This window comes from Ambystoma mexicanum, chromosome 1p, assembly GCF_040938575.1.
Source record: "Ambystoma mexicanum isolate Mex_15411 chromosome 1p, UKY_AmexF1_1, whole genome shotgun sequence".
Taxonomy (NCBI): domain Eukaryota; kingdom Metazoa; phylum Chordata; class Amphibia; order Caudata; family Ambystomatidae; genus Ambystoma; species Ambystoma mexicanum.
The window spans coordinates 203,441,149-203,464,197 of NC_090921.1; the positions used below are offsets into that span (position 1 = coordinate 203,441,149).

Consider the following 23,049-nt stretch of genomic DNA (forward strand, 5'->3'; position numbering starts at 1 on the left):
GCTGCATCTCCCAGAACCACAAGGGATTGGTGGCATGACTGCACCAACACGTGGCAGAGCATCCTGCCAAAGTGGCGTACCCCTGCCTCTTGCCCCTCTGCACCCACCCTGTACACCCTGGAGTCCCCCTACTCCCTGGTCATGGTCACCCCGGCCACATCACTGACTATGCCCGCCACATGGAGGACGCCCAGCTGAGGCACCCGTCACCTTTCGTGGCCTCCCAACCCTGGCACAGATGTGTTAGTGCCGGCACAGATGTAGTAGTGGTCACCTGCAAGGCTGTATGTGACCCCGGTGATAAAGTGATGGGTCACGCAATGCTCAGGCACCCCAAAACTGCAGTAAAACCATGCACTTAACCCCTGGTAGCCCACGTGTGTGGAATTAACCTCCCACAGTACGCGGTGGCACCCAGGGACACGAAAAACACATACACGTGGGACACGCAGGCCACTATGACCTTGAAAATGGGTACGCGATACACAGGGGGACCCGCAGTGGGAAAAATAGCATGCGCGACTCAGCGTCTGACTAGCGTGGTAATGAAAAACATGCGTAGCCAATACCCCGCCAAAAGAAGAGATACGTCCTTGATCCGCTGTGAAGTTGTGATGGCGCGTGAAACAACCAGAAGTAGCAACACACGTGCCGGTCTCCACGAAAGGCACGTACAGCGACCTGCTCACCTTTAACCTGCGCCGAGGGAATCGCCCCCGCGCATCACATCACTTACACGCATAGGCCCTTTAATCGAATTACACGCATTAACATGCAGACTTGCTGTTTTTTCACGTGCTGAATCACTATGCACCCGTGACAAGGGAAATGCCTGCGTGTGTTACGCCACATGCGTTCTTACGCGCTAAGAGCCTTTTCTCAAATTACACACTGACGTGCTGTTTTTTCACTGCCAAATCACTCTGTATCAAGCTAGCCACGCGACAACACACGGAAGACCATGCTGCTGCCCAGAAGGCAATTTCCCTGCCCCCCCAGAGCCCCGAGCTGACTCCCACCAGCCATCTGCTGCTGCCTGCCTGCCTGCTGGCCACGTGCCCTGCTATTTGATGCCCGCACATCAGCCATCTGTAGGGGTCCAGTTGCTGTGACCACCCCTGCTGGAACAGAAGACTCCCAACTGCAGTTCCATCGCTCCACAGCCCAGCACCAGGACCCAGTTGTCCACCCACACCTGCTTCGGGGATGCCATGTCGGGGGAAACACCATCAGAGACCACTGGCAACCCCCAACAAGAGAGGCAGAGGGCTGCCAGCTTCACTGCAGGAGAAGTTGGCATCCGGGTGGAGCAAGTCCTGGTGCATTATGATGCCCTCTACAGAAGAAGACGCGCCGACAAGGATGGACTGTGGAAGGACATCGTGGTTGCCATCAACGTATAGGGGGTGGCAACCCGCGACCTACCACATGTCCGTAAGCGCTGGGAGGACTTCAGGTCCAGGACCCTCAGGAAGGCCCGGAGCCTCTTGGAAGCAGCGGGTGCGGTGAGGCGCCGGGTCCACCTTACCACCGATGACATAAGGGTCCTGGAACGCATTAAGCCAGCACTTCACCGCCAGGTCCTCGAGAGGCAGACCAGTCCAGAGTCGAGAGGTAAGTGTCCATGCATACTTATTGGACGCAGTGCATGTTGAGGTGTGTCAGAAGAGTGCAGCTTGGACATATGTCTGAAAAGGACCATGTATGGATGTGTATGTGCATGGACATGACCATGCTGCATGTGAGTCCTGTCATGTGTCATGCACAATTGAATTTAGATACGAGTCCAATATCTTCTGTGAAAGCTGCATTTAGAAGTGCTGATGAAATGAATTTAGAAGTGTTCCCAATAGACTCTGTATGGAAAATTGTACTTAGAAGTTCGCCCAGTTCCCTCTCTGGGAAAGTTGCATTTAGAAATTTGCACACTGAAAGAGCATATGACCCATCACACCACACCCCACGCTTACTCTCTCCTTACATCACCACTCAACTAGAACACAGAGATACTATGACACCATTCGGTATAGCTGTTCTCATACGAACATCCACCGCTTACTCCACATCATTCTATGTAAACACTGCTGGTCCCACACCCCCAGCCAGGCGTTTTCCTCAGGCCTAACGCAGCCACATCCGTTCCGGATAAATCCTGCCAGAACGAACACATTCTCCTGATCTCTCAACCACCACACCTACTGATAAGAAGCAGCTATTACACGTGTACCGCACAAGCTGCACACATATCCGGTGCTCACACGCACCTTTTGACTCTCCCTACTCTCTCTACTGATCTGAACTTCGGTTCCCAAGGGCGTTCAACCTACCAGCACCTTCAGACCATACCAATGGTATATAAGGCGCTATATAAGTGCAAAATAACAATAACAATAACAATAACAATAACAACATCAATGGTGTATGTGTTCCAAAGCACGATGGAAAACTGCATGTGGAAATGCACACATGTTAGCATTTCTGTGTATGTACTATGGCATGGTTGGGGTGTGACACATGGATGCTGGTTCCTTTATGTACGTGCACGGCATACATGTGAGTGTGTGTGTTTGACATGTGTGCGACTGTGATACGCCATGGATGCATGTGACACAGACATGTAGGAACCCAATTGGCAGATGTGACATAGTTGCCGATGATTGCAATGTGACAGGGGGTGGATATGTACGGATGAATGTCTGTCTATTGGCGTGTGTGCATGTGTTCGGCACTCCCCATGTTGCTTGTGATGTCATGCCAACCTTCAGATGTTCATGCTGTTGTGTGTGTAAGGATGCTGCTGCTTGCTGCACGATTCCTGTTAATGTGTGCATGTGTGTGGGTTCAAATGATATGAGTGTTGGGGAGTGTGATGCCATCTGTGAAGTTTGACACTGCCACTCATGTGCAACTGTCATGTGTGTATCTGACCATTGTACAGTGCCCTGATGCCTGTGTTCTGTCTCTCCCTGTCTGCAGAGTCGACTGATGAAAAGGGCGCAGACAGTGCTGTGGAGCACAGCGGCAAGGATCCTACCACCAGCCCGGAGACGCAAGGCCCAGCTCTCCTCCCACGTAGTCATCTCTTCCTGAAGTGAGGAGTCTGGTGCCGTGTCCATGGCCACAGCTGCTGAGGGAAGGTGTAAGAGGCGGAGGTTGGAGGTGGACTCCTCGGCAGCAGTAGGGGCAGCTGAGCCCACATAGGGGCCTATGGAGGAAGATGGCACAGAGTCATCAAGGTTGGTGGTGGATTTGGTTGAGGAGGAGGCCGTGGAAGGCCCACGCACGGGGCCTGGAGGGGGGATTCCACTGGTGCTAGTGGTGCAGTCCGGGGGCAGGGACAGGAGGCAGCACAGGCCGCCGTGGAGGTGCCTGTGTGTAATCCTGTCCCCGATCCTGTGACTGCATCATCCCGCACCAGCAGGGATGCCTTCGTCCAGACCCGTTTTCAGGGAGGGGATGCGCAAACAACAGCTGGCCTTCCTCTCCATGCGGACGTGGCAATCCGTGACTGGATTGAGCCTGTCCTAGCTGGGGTGGCATTGCGTCAAATTGGTATTCGGGATGACGTGCAGGGTTCTCATCTGGACAATGCATGTCATTTCGAATACCTCTTTGACCATGTCGGCCTACTAGGACAGGTCACCAGCTGGGCTCCTCCGTGTGCTGGATCTTCTAGCGACCCGCTCCTCAACTGAACCCCCAATGCGCCAATCATCCTCTGTGCCATCTTCCTGCCCAAGTATCACCTGGGCACCCTATGTAGCTGTCCCTGAGCCGCCTGGCTGGTGGAGGACACATCCCTGCCACAGTCGGGAGTCAGAGGTCCAGCACCACACCAACTGGACCCCAGCAAGAAGAGGACATGCAGGCATCAACAGGCAGGACACATGCACGGCAGCAGCAGGCTCAGGGTGGGAGCGATGATGGCTCTGGGCCATCAACATCACAGGGGGGTGCACAGGGACTTTTACACGTGATTATGCTGGCGCGAGCGGGGTACGCGTATTCCGAGGGGTGCGCAGGGACTTTTACATGCGATTTTGCTGGCGCGTGAGGGCTGTGTGGCATTTTTAGCATGTTTTCATGATTGGGGGTCTGTATACTGGTCTCCTGGCCTTTGCGCCATGTAGGGGATTTGTGCGATGTCTTAGGCGCACGAGGCGGAGATGGGGCGTAACTGGCACTGTTGCAGGGTCGCTGCGCCTCTCTGCGCCACGGCTGGTTATGGATGTATAAATCCATGAATACGCTGTGCGCCAAAATGGGTTTTGGCGCATGCAGCTGGCGCATGCTGCCGCACGCATAATCTTTGCACCAGCCACATGCGCCACTTCTGCGCTTAATTCCATGAGTTACCCCCAAAGTATTGACTGGGAATCTTTGCTTTACATAATTGTCATATTTCCTCATAGTGCCCAATTTTGCAGATTATTATCCCGGTCCCAAATACCAGCTAGTTTTTTAATTTTAGTTTCCATCACCGATAACGATGTTTCCTTATCCCCCTTAAAATCAATCTCGTCACAAAACATATTAACATCATTATTCCATTCTTGTAACGTTTCATTTGTGCCATTATTTATAAAATAACTGCCAGAGTCAGAACAGAGCAAGTCCTTATCTTCTAGTTTGCCCCAAATTTGTAGATAATGAATACCCATCTGTATTTTCATTAAGGTAGTAAGTGATGTTAAACCCAATTCACAATGTATACCTTCATCTGGCGCATTTCTCGGAAGGCCCCAGGCTCAACGCCCCAGTCTACCCTCTAACTTCTTTTGCCATTGTTTTCTACAATCGTAAAAACCTCCAGGCCGTATGTTAGGCATGGAATAAGACATGTGTTATATAACTACAGCAAACTTACAATTGAAGATCCACTTTTGTATCTTACAAAATTCGAGATAACCCTAAACCTACGCTCTATGTTTTGTACAATAAAGGTTTCTGACAAATGAACACATGAATACCCAGATAAGTGTATGAATGGACAATTTCTATTGTTTTCCCTTCCATCTTCCAAACGAATGTTTTGTTTCGACCACTTTGATAGTGTAGAAGATGAGTTTTGGGACCTTTGCCCACACTCCCAAAGTCCTCTTCATAATACAGCAACTGTTTTGAATTTCATCACTTCAAGGGAACAGGAAATGCAATGCTAGTCACATTACCAAAGCCTGGACATTCATCTGTTGACTTCTGTACCCCTATATTAAGCTCCTACCAGATTCTTCCCGTTTCTAAGCGCTGTCATATTCAGTTTCACCATTATAAGCCACTAGTGGTACTCACTTTAACGACTTGGGGAAGATGAAGGGCTGAAATGGCATGCCCAGGGTTTTGAACCCACATCGTATGGCATTGTCCTGTTCCCAACACCGAACACCTTGTGATGGAGCTCTCTGCCCAGATGAGGTGCACAGGGAAAAGCCACTTCATTAATAATGATGAGATGGCTTTTGTGAGCCATTAGGTTCACTCCGAACTCAATAAGGTCAACGGGCATAGAGGAAAGGGCTGGTGTGACAGCACAGTGCTTCTATGCATTCAGGCCATTAAGTATGACTGGCCCCTTCCAGCTTGGGTGCTGCTGAAAGAAGATATAACATACAAGGTGAAAATAAATAACACCCTCCAATTTAGGGAGGCACTCAATGAAAATATAACTGACCATTTGCCAGCATAAGAATACCAAGCAGGCTCCAATTTAGGAAGTGGTATTTTAAAGACATTGCAATCTAGAGATGTTCTCACTTACTGGCTCCTCATTTCAAGCGGTTTACTGGGAGAAAAAGGGATTCGCATAGATTGTTATTGAATGACAATAGTCTTTGGCAATCCTTTGTTCTGTATAACTTAACTGTTAAGTGTTAACTGGTGGTCAGTGTGGCATATTGTACCTCTTTGTCAATATAATGCTTGTCTCTATAGCCAAACACTGCTGGATAGATAGCCTGTGTTAGGAGTTTTCCCAATTCCCTATGTTTGGTAATCCATGTTAGTCCCCAATACATGCAAGGCATCACTTCCTTCCTTCTAAGTGATGCCAACATTCCAAACATTGTTTGCCTAGAATGTGTAATGTTCCCCTGATAACGCAACCTGCTCAGTTAGAGACACATGCACCCACCCTGTGGAACTCAGTCACGGTGTTGGCTCAGAATGCCTTCACAATTCTCCAATTTCGCAAATCTCTCACAACATGTCTATTTCAAAAACACCTGACCAAGGTCTAATTCCAAAGGACGCACATACTGACACACAGACCTCAGCTCACATTACTGGGCTACTGTTAAAAGATGCCTGCCCAAATGCTGGCTACCCACACCTTGTACAGCACCCCGCTCCTCTCGAGCTAGGTCAGCGCAGTAAACAATACAATTAAAATGGGCCAGGTCTCCTGCCATGAGAAATATAGCCACCCAACCTCAAGATACATGCACATCAGACCTGAGATGTCAATTGAATGAGGAACGGGTCTTATGTGTCACTCCCCCATTTGTTGGATGGGCTTTCTAACTCACTTGACTTCAATACTTCTTTAGCAATACACAAGGTTTTAGACTCTTACCTGGGGGAACCTATATAGACCCAGGACGCGTGCCATGACGATAGAGCATGATGACCCAGCGTCACCCATGATGCCCATGAGTGGGAGGTTCTGCTGGCAGCTAAAATTTGGAACAGGCTCCTCCTGCCCGGTGAGTATCCAAAGAATCCCCTTAAGGGCGCGGCGCATCATGGCACATGAGTCATAGATCCAGAAACCCACGGTGACGTTGGGCAAAAGATAAGCATCACTGTTGATCTCGTCAATGGCGAACACCATGGCCTGCATAAATTGGTAATTTTGTAGTCCGAATCTGAAACATATGTATGGACATTAAAAACAGTCAGATTATTGTTTGGGAACATCATTTGGAAGTGTTGGTAATAACCGTTTGTTTGTTACAAACTTTTTTTTACAAATAAAAGATCCACATTCCACAAATAAAACTTTGTGTTTCATAGTTAACACTTTCATCTAGCCATTTCCTCACTTATGTGTCCACTCATTTTCAATTGCACGGGTTCAGTTCTTCAGGTCTAAGTTATGTCTCTGATAGATTTCTTTTTACAGAAGTTTCTAAGATGGTGTCGAGGAAATCAATACCTGCACATACAAGCAAAAACGTCAATGAGCTCGCATTTATGATGTGTTTTCCTAGATATAATGGCTGCTGCGTCTTTAATAACACAATGGGCCTCATTATGAGACCGGCAGTAGCTGTGCCGGTATAATTGTTTTTCCGGTGCCCAGGAATGGCAATAATTGTGGAATTACGGCCCCGCCGGACCCGGTAATTGCCCATTCCCAGGGCCCCCGGAAATATTTACTCCCCATTCCCATTTGAGTCCCATTGGACTCAATGGGAATGGGGAGGCCAGATGCACCTGCACCAATCGTAAATGGTGCCGGTGCATCCGACATGGTCTGCTCGTGGGTGCCGGTCCACCCGTCAGGTCAGACTTGGCAGGTGAAAAGGAACCCGCGAGCAGACCTCGTAGTTTGCTGGTCCGGTAACAACGGTACCGGCAGGCTTGCCAGTACCGTTGTTACTGGCAAACTCATAATACGGCCCAATGAATATTTGTGATAATAAATACATATATCCTTTAAATCCAGTGGTCCACTATTTTTTGCAGATGGCACTCACAATGAAGTTTCTCCTTGATCTGCTAACAACAGTTTGCTTGAAATTTGAAAGTGTCGATGCACCTTAATGGGGACACTCTTGAGTGCATATGGCAGTATAGAAGTGAGTATAGGGCCATTCTGCCATTTGTAGTGACCTCGGTGCAGGGAGCAACATTGCTGGGGTCACGGGCCTCATTACTCCCTCACTGCCTCATGTGATATTCCAGCTGCATCATCTGCAATTGAATACTCAGTGCACCTTAATCTCTGGCCATTCAAGTACTTATACATATTGCACCTGTAACCAAGCACTTAATTTCTCTCTCACCACCAATGGCCAAGGTCTTCCTCTATCCAAGTGCAGTCATCTGAAGCGCCTCAGTCCTGACCCAGAATTCTGCTTCCATTCAAATGACGTCACACATCTTTCACTTTGTGGAATTATTATTATTATTATTATTATTATTATTATTATTATTATTATTATTATTATTATTATGGCATTTACTGAGCACAGACCTAGCTTTGAAAACCAATGGAGCGCTTTTCAGAGGTATCAACAATACAGATACATAACAGAGTGCTTTAAAGAGGTATACAACAATACAGATGCATAACAGTGCTTTCAAGAGGCATTCAACAATACAGATACATAACAGAGCGCTATACAACAATACAGATACATAACATACATAACAGAGCGCTTTACAGAGGTAAACAACAATACAGATACATAACAGAGAGCTATACAACAATACAGATACATAACATTCATAACAGAGTGCTTTACAGAGGGATACAACAATACAGATACATAACAGAGCGCTTTACAGAGGTATTCAACAATACAGATACATAACAGAGCGCTTTACAGAGGTGTACAACAATACAGATACATTACAGAGTGCTTTACAGAGGTGTACAACATTACAGAAGCATAACGGAGCACTTTTCAGAGGACACAACAAACCAGATATACAGCGAGAGGGTTGGATACAGAGGGGCACAGAGGAGGAGCACAGCCATAGAGGGTGGCGGGGAGGAGAAGGGCGATGGCCTCTAGCGAGTCAAGTGGCACGGGGGCGATCTGATTGCTTAGGTGTTGAGGAGGAGAGACTCCTTGAAGAGGATGGCCTTGGCTTCTTTTCTGAATTGTAGGAGTGTGGGGGCGAGTCTGATGCTGACGGAGAGGAGGTACCATAGTTTTGGGGTGTAAGCAGAGAAACATTGTTTTCTGGTCCTTTCACTTTTGTAACAGCGTATTTAAATTCTGCACTTGTCCCGGTATCTGGTGGTGCGCCGTCCACCAGAGATGCTGAGTTTCTCTGCGAGGTAGATGGTGACTTGAAGGCGACTGCCTTATAGATGATGCAGCAAGACTTGAAGGTGATTTGCGCGCGTTTTTGGGAGAAAGTGAATGTCGATGAGGACCGGAGCGATGTGGTCATATTCACGTAGACCCTTGATGATGCGGGCGGCCGAGGTAGATCCTCCAATTAGGTGGTCTGTGCAACGTAGCTGTGCCAGCCCCTCATAACTACTGCTCTGCCCATGCACTCGGGTGATTCTGAGACAATCCCAAACCACAGGTAATTACCCCAGTAGCATTAATATCAAGGTACATTAATGCATGGGGTTTGAACACATGTATCAAGAAAACTCGTAACATTAACATATTAATTCAAATAATGTATATTTAATTGATGCGGCCACTGAAGAACAGACAAACCTGAAGCTTCACCCCCGGCTTGTACCCTGCAGGGATCAAGTCGAAGGTACATGCGGGGGGCGGGTTGGCGGAGTCCACCCACTTTATTCAGAGGATGGACTCAGTCCCCCCAGCTAAAAGAGAAACATTGGATATCCTCTTTGAACGTATGAATTAAAGCCGACCTCGTGGATCAAATCACAGCTTTCAAGTTTGGAGGCAGGACACTTCACCACTGCACTACATAACCTGATGAAAAACTTCAAATAAAGGTGACATTTCCCATTTCGGTATTGCAAGTCCAAGGGAAAACATTTGTATTGGTTCTTGGAGTTTAAACCATGCACACCTTTTAACGTTTTCAAAAACACTATTAGAAGAAAATATCCTGTCTTGGTTTTGTGTGTGTGTGTTTATTTCATGAAAGGCAAATGCCATTCGTCCAATTCAATTTGGGTGGTTATGCAAAGCCAATTAAATGAAATGTGCATATTTCACCTTGATATGCTAATTTCTGGCAACGTCACATCCCATTGTGTTTGTTGATGAGTCCCCCACTTTAATTTTTAGGACTTGACCCCTGGTAACCTGGGAGCTTGTAAAGTGAATTATAGATACAAAAAGACTTTCCAGCAAGAGAAGGCTTCTGCCAGACTCTAATTTATATCCCAATGTACGATTCTAAACTGCTTTTCCCTAAACACTTGATCTACAAGAAACAGAGGAGATGAGTGACCAAATGGAGGAACAAGACTGAGGCCTGTATAAGGTCAAGGGACACTGAGTTGACTTGCACTATCCTTTGTCTGCACCATGGGGGGTATTTTATTCCTTCTAATACATGGCCACACAAGGTCATCTCCTTTAATACCTGTCTTCCTGATCCTTGAAATGCAAGCGATCTCCAAGTTGCTGATGCATAACATCTATTTGGAATGTGTCTGGATTAAACAAACAAAAAAACGAATACGCAGCTGCTGATGTCGTGCTGAAAAATAATGTAAGCAGTTTAATAAAATGCATCCGTAAAATCGTTTTATTTTTTGCTCTAAAGTAAGTAATAGCGAGCATACTCATTCTTGCTCTCAGGTGTTAAACTCCAGTAGTGCACAAATAATAATCATACTACCATGAAGAGTTCCTTATCAGTTAATGGCAGTAAAGTGTCATAGAAGGCACATTTACAAATGTGGTCATGAGTTTAATCAAGTGATGCGCTCTCAGCTGGGAATCCGCTCTGTGCTGACTCCAGCAGCAGGGATTGCGAAATCCCAAATATTTTTAATAACTAATTGCAAAGCATAATGATGTCATTTTTTTATTAAAGGTCCTTAGTGATGTTACAACTAGGCTGTGATGAGAAACATAGGAACGGGCTTTATAGGCTATTGCAGACTGCCGCGTATTATATGTGCGCTCAAAGCTTTAGTAGGAAAGCTTAGCACGTTAATGCACGGGCAGCTGAGCTCTGTGTGTATATGGCAAGCCCTCAGTATCTACCCCTTCATAGGGAGTATGTAGGTAATTGCAAACAGAACAAAGCGTATTAATCTTACTATTACTCTATGAACTATTGAAGCACCTAAATGCTCTGGATGCAGACTATAGGCGCTATACGTTACCTCAACGTGATTAAAGAGACAGCTCCTTACTGTACCTTTGGCAGGTTGTGGGTGCAGGCCTCGTGGTAAAGGTGGTCTCCTGGAATTCTATGTCATCGTGGACTACAAATATCCCACCTAACATGATGTCTCCCTGCCTGGTGAGCCCGGTCACCGGTGGGGTGTGGAGCCGGCACCTGGGATCCACACGTTGCATCATGGACGCTGGGATCAGACAGTACAGCAGCAGGTAGAGGCAGGATTTCTGATATAGGGGATTCGTGACGTGTCCTCTTATTGACATATTGTCCATCGACCTGTGCTGGACGTTGACCATCCTTTAGCAGGAGACACTTATCGTAAAACTGGGCCGAGGGAACGGAGGATGGGACAGATCTGCTTCCTTTCCTTAAGACTTGTAATCTTTAATGTTCATGTACGAAGAATTAAGCAGCGCCGTAGACTGACACAGGCTGGGCTCTGAAGCAATCATGGAGGCATGAACACGTGGCTATTCCAGGTGTGTTCCCCGTGCGCAGTTTCGTCTTCCCAAGGCAGGTTGCGAATTGACTGCAGGCTAATCAGATGTAGCCAGTAAGCCAAGGTCACACATTGCATCCGTATGGGAGCCGGGACTGGACAGCCAGCCTTCTCAATGAGACAATAGCATAGATCCTGGAGGCACGGTCAGCTTAAACGACAGTTTATTATACAAAACTTAGCTTGTTTCTGAGCACACCCAACTTGGATAGACAAGGGAGACATTTTGTTTAATGAAAGAAAAGAATTTGGCCAAGTGGGTTTGCAAATTAGAATAAGGGGGTTCCTGGTTTCATAGCCCACAATCTGTTCTATAAGACCTTTGCTCCAGCGATGGGCAAACTGTTCATTTCCTTCACTTCGCACCCCTATATGTCTTCGTGTCATTTCTGGGGGCCCATATTCTTAAGCGAGGAGGTTGCACGATTCGACTTTATAAAGCCTTTAGCCCGAGGAGTAAGTACGGAGGAGAAGGTGTGCAGCTGGCTTCATTAAACATAATTCGATTGAAACATGTGTAATTGTCTTAACAGGCAGCTTCTTAATTCCACCATAGGGATGGAAGCAGAAGAGTTTGCACTTAATTCACGAAGGCCGTAGTGTGTGTGATGGGGTGGGGAGAGCCCAGGGACTAGGTAGGAGTGGGATGAGGGAGCCCAGCGACTGTGATGGGAGCAGATGAGGGAGCCCAGGGATTATACTGGGAGTAGGGTGCAGTGACGGCGTGCAATGGTTCACAGCCATTTGTACATACTGTCATTTTGGTATTTTTTTGGGGGAGGGGGGCCGGCCTGCCCAAATTTTGCTTAGTGGGGGGCCGGCTAAAAAAGGTTTGAAGACCACTGCCATAGGGTCTAGTATGTAGGTGTTGGGGATGGGAGGGGGCAGGTCACATGCCCATTTCGGAACAGCTTCTCTTCTCCCATGTGCCCATGTTGCAATCGAAAAGAAGACAACCGACTAGCCGGGCAGGAGCAGGTTCGAATCCCGGCAGGGACAAACTCAGCCTTTCATCCTTCTGAGACCGATAAGTGAACACCACACACTGTGGGTAATAATAAACAGCGCTCATTATGCAATGTATTATTATTATTATTGTTAGCATCGCCCTCATATAGTGCGGGACCCCCAATCCTTTGCTTCAACTCACTTCAGACGTCTGCATTTATGAAAATGAAGGCATGAACAGCATCTAAGTGTTGCAACGCAGGGAGGGGCAGCTGATCTTTGCTCTGGGAGACATCGCAGAGCACCGCTGGCCTTGTCCTTTGTTGGCCACTTGCTGGTAAGCCCCATTCTGTGACTAAGCATTGCATTCCACTGAGACCTTTCGTGTTTGAGAGAGGCATCCTGCGTCTGAGATCTACATTGGCAGAGGGGGTGATCGCTTAGCTGTTTCCACATGCTTTGTTACCTAGATGCCTACAGTACTACTTCTTCACTGTAGTGCTTGGCCCTTCTAGCATGGCCGCACTCTCTGCGGTCCCCCCTGCTGTTGTGCCTGATCCTGCTCCCACTCCCATTGGTTGCCTGCATTCTATTTTAGCAAATTACTGTCACCGGGAGGCAGGAGGCGGCCCATTGAATCTAAAGCCTGGATCAAAGGCCCTGTCTTCTCCCTGCCCGCGACCTGGACCGGCCTAGGAGGTCCTCCTACACCCCTCACCAGCTGAATGTGACTGGAACTCCTGCACTCCCTGTTGGAGCCTGAACTACTGTACACTCACACCTCAACTACCATGGATTAGTTACCTCTCCCTCAATTTGCTCCTCCCCTAGTCTGTACAAACTTCACCTCCTCTCCCGGACTTCTCACTTGCACTGCCTGTTGCTGCACTGTTTTCCACCTCTGCTGCCATTTCAAATTTAGCCTGCCCTTGTGGCTGTACTGCTTTCCACCTCTGCTACCAATTAGAATGTTGCTGTGCCCCTGTGGCTGTGCTGTTTCCACCTCTTCTGCCAAATTAAATTTTAACCTGCCCTTGTGGTTGTACTGTTTTTCCACCTCTGCTGCTACATCAAATTTAGCCTGCCCTGTGGCTGTACTGTTTTCCACCTCTGCTGCCAATTTCAGTTTTGCTCTGCCCCTGTGGCTGTACTGTTTTCCACCTCTGCTGCCAAATTCGAATTCAGCCTGCCCTTGTGGCTATACTGTTTTTCCACCTCTGCTGCCAATTTGCTTTTTGCTCTGCCCCGTGGTTGTACTGTTTTCCAAATCTGCTGCCACATTCAAATGTAGCCTGCACTTGTGGCTGTACTGTTTTTCAACCTCTGCTGCCAATTTGAATTTTGCTGTGCCCCTGTGGCTGTACTGTTTTCCACCTCTGCTGCCAAATTCGAATTCAGCCTACCCTTGTGGCTGTACTGTTTTTCCACCTCTGCTGCCAATTTGCTTTTTGCTCTGACCCTGTGGCTGTACTGTTTTCCAACTCTGCTGCCACATTCGAATGTAGCCTACTCTTGTGGCTGTACTGTTTTTTAACCTCTGCTGCCAATTTGAATTTTGCTGTGCCCCTGTGGATGTACTGTTTTTCACCACTGCTGCCACTTCAAATTTAGCCTGCCCATGTGGCTATAGTGTTTTTCACCTCTGCTGCCCATTTGCTTTTTGCTCTGCCCCTGTGGCTGTACTGTTTTCCAACTCTGCTGCCACATTCGAATGTAGCCTACTCTTGTGGCTGTACTGTTTTTTAACCTCTGCTGCCAACTTGAATTTTTCTGTGCCCCTGTGGCTGTACTGTTTTTCACCACTGCTGCCACTTCAAATTTAGCCTGCCCCTGTGGCTATAGTGTTTTCCACCTCTGCTGCCCATTTGAATTTTGCTGTGTCCCTGTGGCTGTACTGTTTTCCACCTCTGCTGCTAATTCAATTTTAGCCTGCCCTCATAGCTGTACTGTTTTCCACCTCTGCTGCCAATTGTAATTATGCTGTGCCCCTGTGGCTGTACGGTTTTTCCACCTCTGCTGCCAATTTGCTGTTTGCTGTTCCCCTGTGGCTGTACTGTTTTCCACCTCTGCTGCCGAATTCGAATTTAGCCTGCCCTTGTGGCTGTACTGTTTTTCCACCTCTGCTGCCAATTTGAATGTTGCTGTGTCCCTGTGGCTGTACTGTTTGTCCACCTCTGCTGCCACTTCAAATTTGGCGTGCCCTGTGGCTGTACTGTTTTCCACCTCTGCTGCCAAATCGAATTCAGCCTGCCCTTGTGGCTATACTGTTTTTCTACCTCTGCTACCAATTTGCTTTTTGCTCTGCCCTGTGGCTGTACTGTTTTCCAAATCTGCTGCCACATTCAAATGTAGCCTGCCCTTGTGGCTGTACTGTTTTTCAAACTCTGCTACCAATTTGAATGTTGCTGTGCCCCTGTGGCTGTACTATTTGTCCACCTCTGCTGCCACTTCAAATTTGGCCTGCCTTTGTGGCTGCAGTGTTTTCCACCTCTGTTGCCGATGAATTTTGCTGTGCCCTTGTGGCTGTACTGCTTTCCACCTCTGCTGCCAAATATGAATTTTGCTGTGCCCATGTGGCTGTAATGTTTTCCGCCTCTGCTGCCAAATTCGAATTTAGCCTGCCCTTGTGGCTGCACTGTTTTTCCACTGCTGCTGCTGCATCAAATTTAGCCTGCCCCTGTGGCTATACTGTTTTACATCTCTGTTGCCAATTCAGAAATGTTCTGTGCCCATGTGTTTTCTGCCTCTGCTGCCACTTCCATTTTGCCTGCCCTCGTGGCTATACTGTTTTCCACCTCTGCTGCCAATTTCAATTTTGCTCTGCCCCTGTGGCTGTACTGCTTTCCACCTCTGCTGCCAAATTCGAATTTAGCCTGCCCTTGTGGCTGTACTGTTTTTCCACCTTTGCTGCAAATTTCAATTTTTCTGTGCCCCTGTGGCTGTACTGATTTTTCACCTCTTCTGCCACTTTAAATTTAGCCTGCCCTTGTGGCTTTACTGTTTTCCTGCTGCCAATTTGCATTCTGCTGGGTCCCTGTGGCTGTACTTTGTTCCACCTCTGCTGCCAATTCAAATTTACCCTGTCCTTGTGGCTGTACTGCTTCTGACCTCTGCTGCCAAATCCGAATTTAGCATGCCCTTGTGGCTGTAGTGTTTCCACCTCTGCTGGAAAATTCGAATTTAGCCTACACTTGTGGCTGTACTGTTTTTCCACTGCTGCTGCCACTTCAAATTTAGCCTGCCCCTGTGGCTATAGTGTTTATCATCTCTGCTGCCAATTTGAATTTTGCTGTGTCCCTGTGGCTGTACTGTTTTCCACCTCTGCTGGCAAATTTGAATGTAGCCTACACTTGTGGCTGTACTGTTTTTTTCCACCGCTGCTGCCAATTTGAATGTTGCTGTGCCTCTGTGGCTGTACTGTTTGTCCACCTCTGCTGCCACTTCAAACTTGGCCTGCCCTTGTGGCTGTACTGTTTTTCACCTCTGTTGCCAATTTGAATTTTGCTGTGCCCCTGTGGCTGTACTGTTTGCCACCTCTGCTGCCAAATTCGAATTCAGCCTGCCCGTGTGGCTGTACTGTTTTTCCACCTCTGCTGTTAATTTGCTTTTTGCTCTGCCCCTGTTCCTGTACTGTTTTCCAACTCTGCTGCCACATTCGAATGTAGCCTACCCTTGTGGCTGTACTGTTTTTTAACCTCTGCTGCCAATTTGAAATATTTTGCTGTGTCCCTGTGGCTGTACTGTTTGTCCACCTCTGCTGCCACTTCACATTTGGCCTGCCCTTGTGGCTGTACTGTTTTTCACCTCTGTTGCCAATTTCGAATTCAGCCTGCCCTTGTGGCTGCACTGTTTTACCACCTCTGCTGCCAATTTGCTTTTTGCTCTGCCCCTGTGGCTGTACTGTTTTCCAAGTCTGCTGCCACATTCAAATGTAGCCTACACTTGTGGCTGTACTGTTTTTTAACCTCTGCTGCCAATTTGAATTTTTGCTGTGTCCCTGTGGCTGTACTGTTTTCCACCTCTGCTGCTAATTCAATTTTAGCCTGCCCTCATAGCTGTACTGTTTTCCACCTCTGCTGCAAATTGTAATTTTGCTTTGCCCCTGTGGCTGTACTGTTTTCCACCTCTGCTGCCAAATTTGAATTTAGCCTGCTCTTGTGGCTGTACGGTTTTTCCCCCTCTGCTGCCAATTTGCTGTTTGCTGTTCCCCTGTGGCTGTACTGTTTTTCACCTCTGCTGCCAAATTCGAATTTAGCCTGCCCTTGTGGCTGTGCTGTTTTTCCACCTCTGCTGCCAATTTGAATGTTGCTGTGTCCCTGTGGCTGTACTGTTTGTCCACCTCTGCTGCCACTTCAAATTTGGCCTGCCCTGTGACTGTACTGTTTTCCACCTCTGCTGCCAAATTCGAATTCAGCCTGCCCTTGTGGCTGTACTGTTTTTCCACCTCTGCTGCCAATTTACTTTTTGCTCTGCCCCTGTGGCTGTACTGTTTTCCAAATCTGCTGCCACATTCAAATGTAGCCTGCCCTTGTGGCTGTACTGTTTTTCAACCTCTGCTGCCAATTTGAAAGTTGCTGTGCCCCTGTGGCTGTACTGTTTTCCACCTCTGCTGCCACTACAAATTTGGCCTGCCCTGTGGCTGTACTGTTTTCCACCTCTGCTGCCAAATTCGAGTTCAGCCTGCCCTTGTGGCTATTCTGTTTTTCCACCTCTGCTGCCAATTTGCTTTTTGCTCTGCCCCTGTGGCTGTACTGTTTTCCAAATCTGCTGCCACATTCAAATGTAGCCTGCCCTTGTGGCTGTACTGTTTTTCAACCTCTGCTGCCAATTTGAATTGTGCTGTGCCCCTGTGGCTGTACTGTTTGTCCACCTCTGCTGCCACTTCAAATTTGGCCTGCCTTTGTGGCTGTAGTGTTTTCCACCTCTGTTGCCAATTTGAATTTTGCTGTGCCCTTTATGGCTGTACTGCTTTCCACCTCTGCTGTCAATTTGAATGTTGCTGCGTCTCTGTGGCTGCACTGTTTGTCCACCTCTGCTGCCACTTCAAATTTGGCCTGCCCTTGTGGCTGTACTGTTTTTCACCTCTGTTGCCAATTTGAATTTTGCTGTGCCCCTGTGGCTGTACTGTTTTTCACCTCTGCTGCCAAATTCGAATTCAGCCTGCCCTTGTGGCTGTACTGTTTTCCCACCTCTGCTGCCAATTTGCTTTTTGCTCTGCCCCTGTGGCTGTACTGTTTTCCAACTCTGCTGCCACATTCGAATGTAGCCTACTCTTGTGGCTGTACTGTTTTTTAACCTCTGCTGCCAATTTGAATTTTGCTGTGCCCCTGTGGCTGTATTGTTTTTCACTGCTGCTGCCACTTCAAATTTAGCCTGCCCCTGTGGCTGTAGTGTTTCCCACCTCTCTGCCCATTTGAATTTTGCTGCGTCCCTGTGGCTGTACTGTTTTCCACCTCTGCTGCTAATTCAATTTTAGCCTGCCCTCATAGCTGTACTGTTTTCCACCTCTGCTGCCAATTGTAATTTTGCTGTGGCCCTGTGGCTGTACTGTTTTCCACCTCTGCTGCCAAATTCGAATTTAGCCTGCTCTTGTGGCTGTATGGTTTTTCCACCTCTGCTGCCAATTTGCTTTTTGCTGTTCTCCTGTGGCTGTACTGTTTTCCACCTCTGCTGCCAAATTCGAATTTAGCCTGACCTTGCGACTGTACTGTTTTTCCACCTCGGCTGCCAATTTGAATGTTGCTGTGTCCCTGTGGCAGTACTGTTTGTCCACCTCTGCTGCCACTTCAAATTTGGCCTGCCCTGTGGCTGTACTGTTTTCCACTTCTGTTGCCAATTTGAATTTCGCTGTGCCCTTGTGGCTGTACTGCTGGCCACCTCTGCTGGCAAATTCGAATTTAGCCTACACTTGTGGCTGTACTGTTTGTTTTCCCACTGCTGCTGCCATTTCAAATTTAGCCTGCCCCTGTGGCTATACTGTTTTCCATCTCTGCTGCCAATTTTATTTTTCTGTGCCCATGTGGCTGTACTCTTTTCTGCCTCTGCTGCCACTTCAAATTTGGCCTGCCCTGTGGCTGTACTGTTTTCCACCTCTGCTGCCAAATTCGAATTCAGCCTGCCCTTGTGGCTATACTGTTTTCCACCTCTGCCGCTAATTCAATTTTAGCCTGCCCTCATAGCTGTACTGTTTTCCACCTCTGCTGCCAATTGTACTTTTGCTGAGCCCCTGTGGCTGTACTGTTTTCCACCTCTGCTGCCAAATTCGAATTTAGCCTGCCCTTGTGGCTGTACTGTTTTTCCACCTCTGCTGCCAATTTGAATGTTGCTGTGTCCCTGTGGCTGTACTGTTTGTCCACCTCTGCTGCCACTTCAAATTTGGCCTGCCCTGTGGCTGTACTGTTTTCCACTTCTGTTGCCAATTTGAATTTTTCTGTGCCCTTGTGGCTGTACTGCTGGCCACCTCTGCTGGCAAATTCGAATTTAGCCTACACTTGTGGCTGTACTGTTTGTTTTTCCACTGCTGCTGTCATTTCAAATTTAGCCTGCCCCTGTGGCTATACTGTTTTCCATCTCTGCTGCCAATTTTATTTTTCTGTGCCCATGTGGCTTTACTCTTTTCTGCCTCTGCTGCCACTTCAATTTAGCCTGTCCTTGTGGCTGTACTGTTTTACACCTCTGCTCCCAATTTCAGGTTTGCTGTGCCCCTGTGGCTGTACTGTTTTTTCACCTATGCTGCTACTTCAAATGGAGCCTCCCCATGTGGCTTTACTGTTCTCCAGCTCTGCTTCCAATTTGTATTCTGCTGTGCCCCTGTGGCTGTAATGTTTTCCACCTCTGCTGCCAATTCAAATTTAGCCTGCCCCTGTGGCTGTACTGTTTTCCACCTCTGCTACCGAATTCGAATTTAGCCTGCCCTTGTGGCTGTACTGTTTCCTCCTTTGCTGCCAATTTGAATTTTGCTGTGCCCCTGCGGCTGACCTGTGTGTTTTTGATTTTGATGCCCAGTGACTGCATTGTGCTACTCTGTCCTGCTGTTCCTGTGTTTCTCCCCTCTCCTGCTCCCCCCTCCTCTGTTCTGGTCACTCCCTCCCTCCCTCTCTCTCGTCTTCACCCTCCTTCACATAACCTATGGCACTCTCTGTTTCTCCCATCTTGTCTAACTGCTTCTCTATTGACTATCCTACTCAATAGGTCTGGTAGGAAGAAGTTCAAAAGGGATATCTTGACCTCACAGCCTGGTCTCCCTATTGCTGACACCTACACCAGCATGTCCTCCAGAAAAACCCTCACCGACATCCTCTTTGTCGTTCCTTTGCCTGATCTTTAGTCTCCTCACATGGTCTCTGTGCTCTCTCCTTTCTCTTCTTCTCCCATGAATGGTGGCACCCAGTGGAAGTCCCTCCTGCATCAATTCCACTCCTTTAAGGTAATCATTAATGTCTACCAGAATGGCACTGTCCTGGTACAAGGCCCTAAGGCCAACCTTCTCCTCTTTGATAAACGCTTCCTGCGCCTCATCAACTTCCTTCCTTCTGCTGCTGTGCCCTCTCTCTCCTCTCTGGCTTCCTTGCCTCCCACCTCTGGCTCTTTATTAGCTACCTCACCCTCTCCTCCTTCCTCCTCTGCCCCCTCATGGGCTCCTTCTACACTTCCACAAGGCATACCTCTGATCTGTACCCCTACCCGGAGGTCTTTCAATGCTGGCAATCTTCTCATATTACCACTATCAACTCTCGCTCAGCTGTCAAACACTCCTCTGACATCTGACGTCTCCTGGAAGAACTGAACCTCGATGTCCTTGGTTTCACAGAGACATGGTTCACGGCCAACTCTGCCATGAGATTTGACACTCTCCTCCCTGACGGCTACAGGATCCTCTCCACGCCCAGATCCAACCGTTGTGGTGGGGTGTTGCCTTGATCTTCCCAGAGTGGATTTCTGTCTTTGTGATTCTCCGTGCAGGCCTACTCCTCCTTTGAATGCCTTGTCTTTAGGCTTTCTCCCTCTCCTGGCCACTCTCTCACCATTACTACTATCGATCGGCCACATGGTCAGACTACCTCTTTCCTCCAAGAGTGGACTGACCTCTCCTCCTCCCTCCTGGCCATGAGCACTCAACTCCTCCTCCTTTGTGACCTCAATATCCACCTGGATGCTTCATGTCCCTCTTCTGTACTCTTTCGTGACCTCTGCAACTCTCTCTCTCTTTCTATCCTTCCCTCTGGCCAGACACACACTGCTGGGCTTCTAGATATTTCTCATCTCCTCTGAACTTCCCCCTCTCTAACCTTCTCACCACTCCTCTCTCCTGGAGCAATCACTTTCTACTTTCCTCCCATCTCTCCCTCTCTACCCCGTAGGCGAAGCCTGCTCCAGCACTGCCACCTAACTTCTCGGTCATCAGGCCCATGAAGCGTGTGTCAGTTGAGACTTTCTCTCCCCCTCCTCCACCTCTGGCTGACTCTCATCCTGACACTGCCCTTTCCAAGCTCCACTCTGCTCCAATCTGATGCTCTTGATCTTCTTGCCCCTGTAATGAGGATACGCCTGAAGTCCAAGGCCAAGTGCAACTCTTGGAGTGACCTAGTCAGCCTTAAATGCAACACGAGTGTAGGATGGCTGAGAGGAAATGGCGGGCATCTTTGGCATCCTGTGACAAACTGGCCTGCCGCCTGCTCAAAAGGCAATACCGGCTCTCTGTCCACAATAAGAAGAGTGACCACATCCAAGGCCGTGCCTCTGCGGCATCTAACAACTCGGCCGAACTCTTTAAAGTCTGAAAGGAGCTGGCCAATCCTGCAGCAGTCTCTACTTCCTCTGTCCCCTCCCAGGCCCTCTGGAAGGACCTGGCTTCTCATTTCATCTCTAAAACCAAGGACATCCTGTCCACCCTCTCGTCCTCCCCTCCTCTCCCCTCTTCTGTCTCCGCTACCACCGTCCCCCCTGCTGCCACTTCTCCTCCCTCTTTCTCCTACTTTCCTCTGTTCTCTCCTGACAAGATTTCCAGACAAGTCTGATCTATGTAAATCGCTTCAAAACAGGTTCTTCCCTGTCATCCAAAACCATCAAGGACCATATTGACACCCTCGCTCCTGCCCTGGCCGGCTTCTGCAACCACTCCGTCACCTCGGCAGCCTTCCCCTCCCCTCTGAAGCACTCTCTTGTGCACCCTCTTCACTATCGCCCATTCTCTATCACTCCTATCCTGAGCAAACTGACCATCTCCCAGCTTAATCTTCAAACTGATTCTGCTGGCTGTCTCCATGACCATAATGTCTAGCTTCAGAGCAGCCACAAGCATGGAAACTGCTCTCCTGAACATCCGTGAAGACCTGCTCTTCAACTTTGATTCTAATCTCCCCTCTGTCCTCATCCTACTTGATCTCTCTTCTGCCGTTGACATGGTTAACCATGCCACCCTGCTCGAGCGCCTCCTTGATAACCTGGGTACCACTGATCAGGCCCTGGCCTGGCTGACCTCCTTCCTTTCTAACCGACCCTCCAAGGTCCAACACGGGTCCTTCCTTTCTTCTATCTCACTCTTTACTTCTGGTGTTCCCCAGGGGTCTAACCTCTCCCCCTGACTTTTCAACCAATACCTGGCACCCCTTGCCCACTGCATCACTACTCTCTGCTCCAATTTTCAGTTCTATGCGGATGACACTCAGCTCGTTTTCAGGCTCCCCTCTGCCACCTTTTCTTCTCATCTCTGTCTGTCTGTCTGCAATCCAGGAGTGGTGTGCTTCCAACAACCTCTGCCTTAATGCCAGTAAGACAGGGAGCCTCCTCATCGGCACTCCTGCACCTTCCTTTCCTGTCACTCTCTGGCCAGCCTCCATTGGCCCTCTCCCTGCTCCCACCTGTGAGGCTAAGAACCTTGGGGCCATCTTCGACACCACACTTTCCTTTTCTCCACACATCTCGGACATCTCTAAGAAGTCAGACTACCAACTGCACCTCCTCAGAGGTATTCATCCCTTCCTCTCCTTCCCCCAGAAGCTCACTGTCTCTAGAGCTCTGGTTCTCTCCAGGCTGGACTACTGCAACAGCCTCTTTTTAAGTCTACCTGATACTACTCTCTGCTCTCTGCAACTCATCCAGGAAAGGATTGCAAGGCTTGTCCTTGGCCTCAAGCCCTGGGATCGTATCTCTCCAGGCCCAGGCCTGAATTCTCTTCATTGCCTCGTAGTGGCTGCAAGGATTACGTTCAAGAACCTTTGCATTGTCCACAAGGCCTCTGGGGCCTGGATCCGCAATGCCTTCAACTCTCTTTACAGAAATACCTTCCTGCTCGAGCTCTTCACTCCTCCACATCACACTCCCTCAGGGTCAGTCACTTCTCCAAGCAACAAATTGGGGGTAGATCTCTTTCTTCGGTGGGGGCCTACCTCTGGAACCGCCTCCCTGCCTCTCTGAAACTTGAGGAGAACCATCTTCGGTTCCGGAACCACCTCAAGACCTTCTACTTTGCTTCTGCCTTCTCTCTTCCTCTCCCCTACTGATCTCTCTCTGTTTTGGCTTTGGGTACCTGGCTACCCTCCGATTTCGATCCCAGATCCCTTCCCACCCAGCCA

The 23,049-nt window shown here is 48.5% G+C and overlaps 1 protein-coding gene across 1 annotated transcript in view; it reads right to left on the reverse strand.

Moving 5' to 3' along the window:
• LOC138468894 (vomeronasal type-2 receptor 26-like) overlaps positions 1–22,789 on the reverse strand; it is a 146,446-nt gene extending 123,657 nt beyond the window's left edge. The window contains exons 1-2 of the mRNA XM_069609025.1: positions 22,542–22,789; positions 6,572–6,863 (exon numbers count right to left, since the gene is read on the reverse strand). Coding sequence (XP_069465126.1) covers positions 6,572–6,863; positions 22,542–22,789 — 540 coding nt within the window. The remainder of the gene's footprint in view (positions 1–6,571; positions 6,864–22,541) is intronic.
• Between the last annotated feature and the right edge of the window lie 260 nt (positions 22,790–23,049).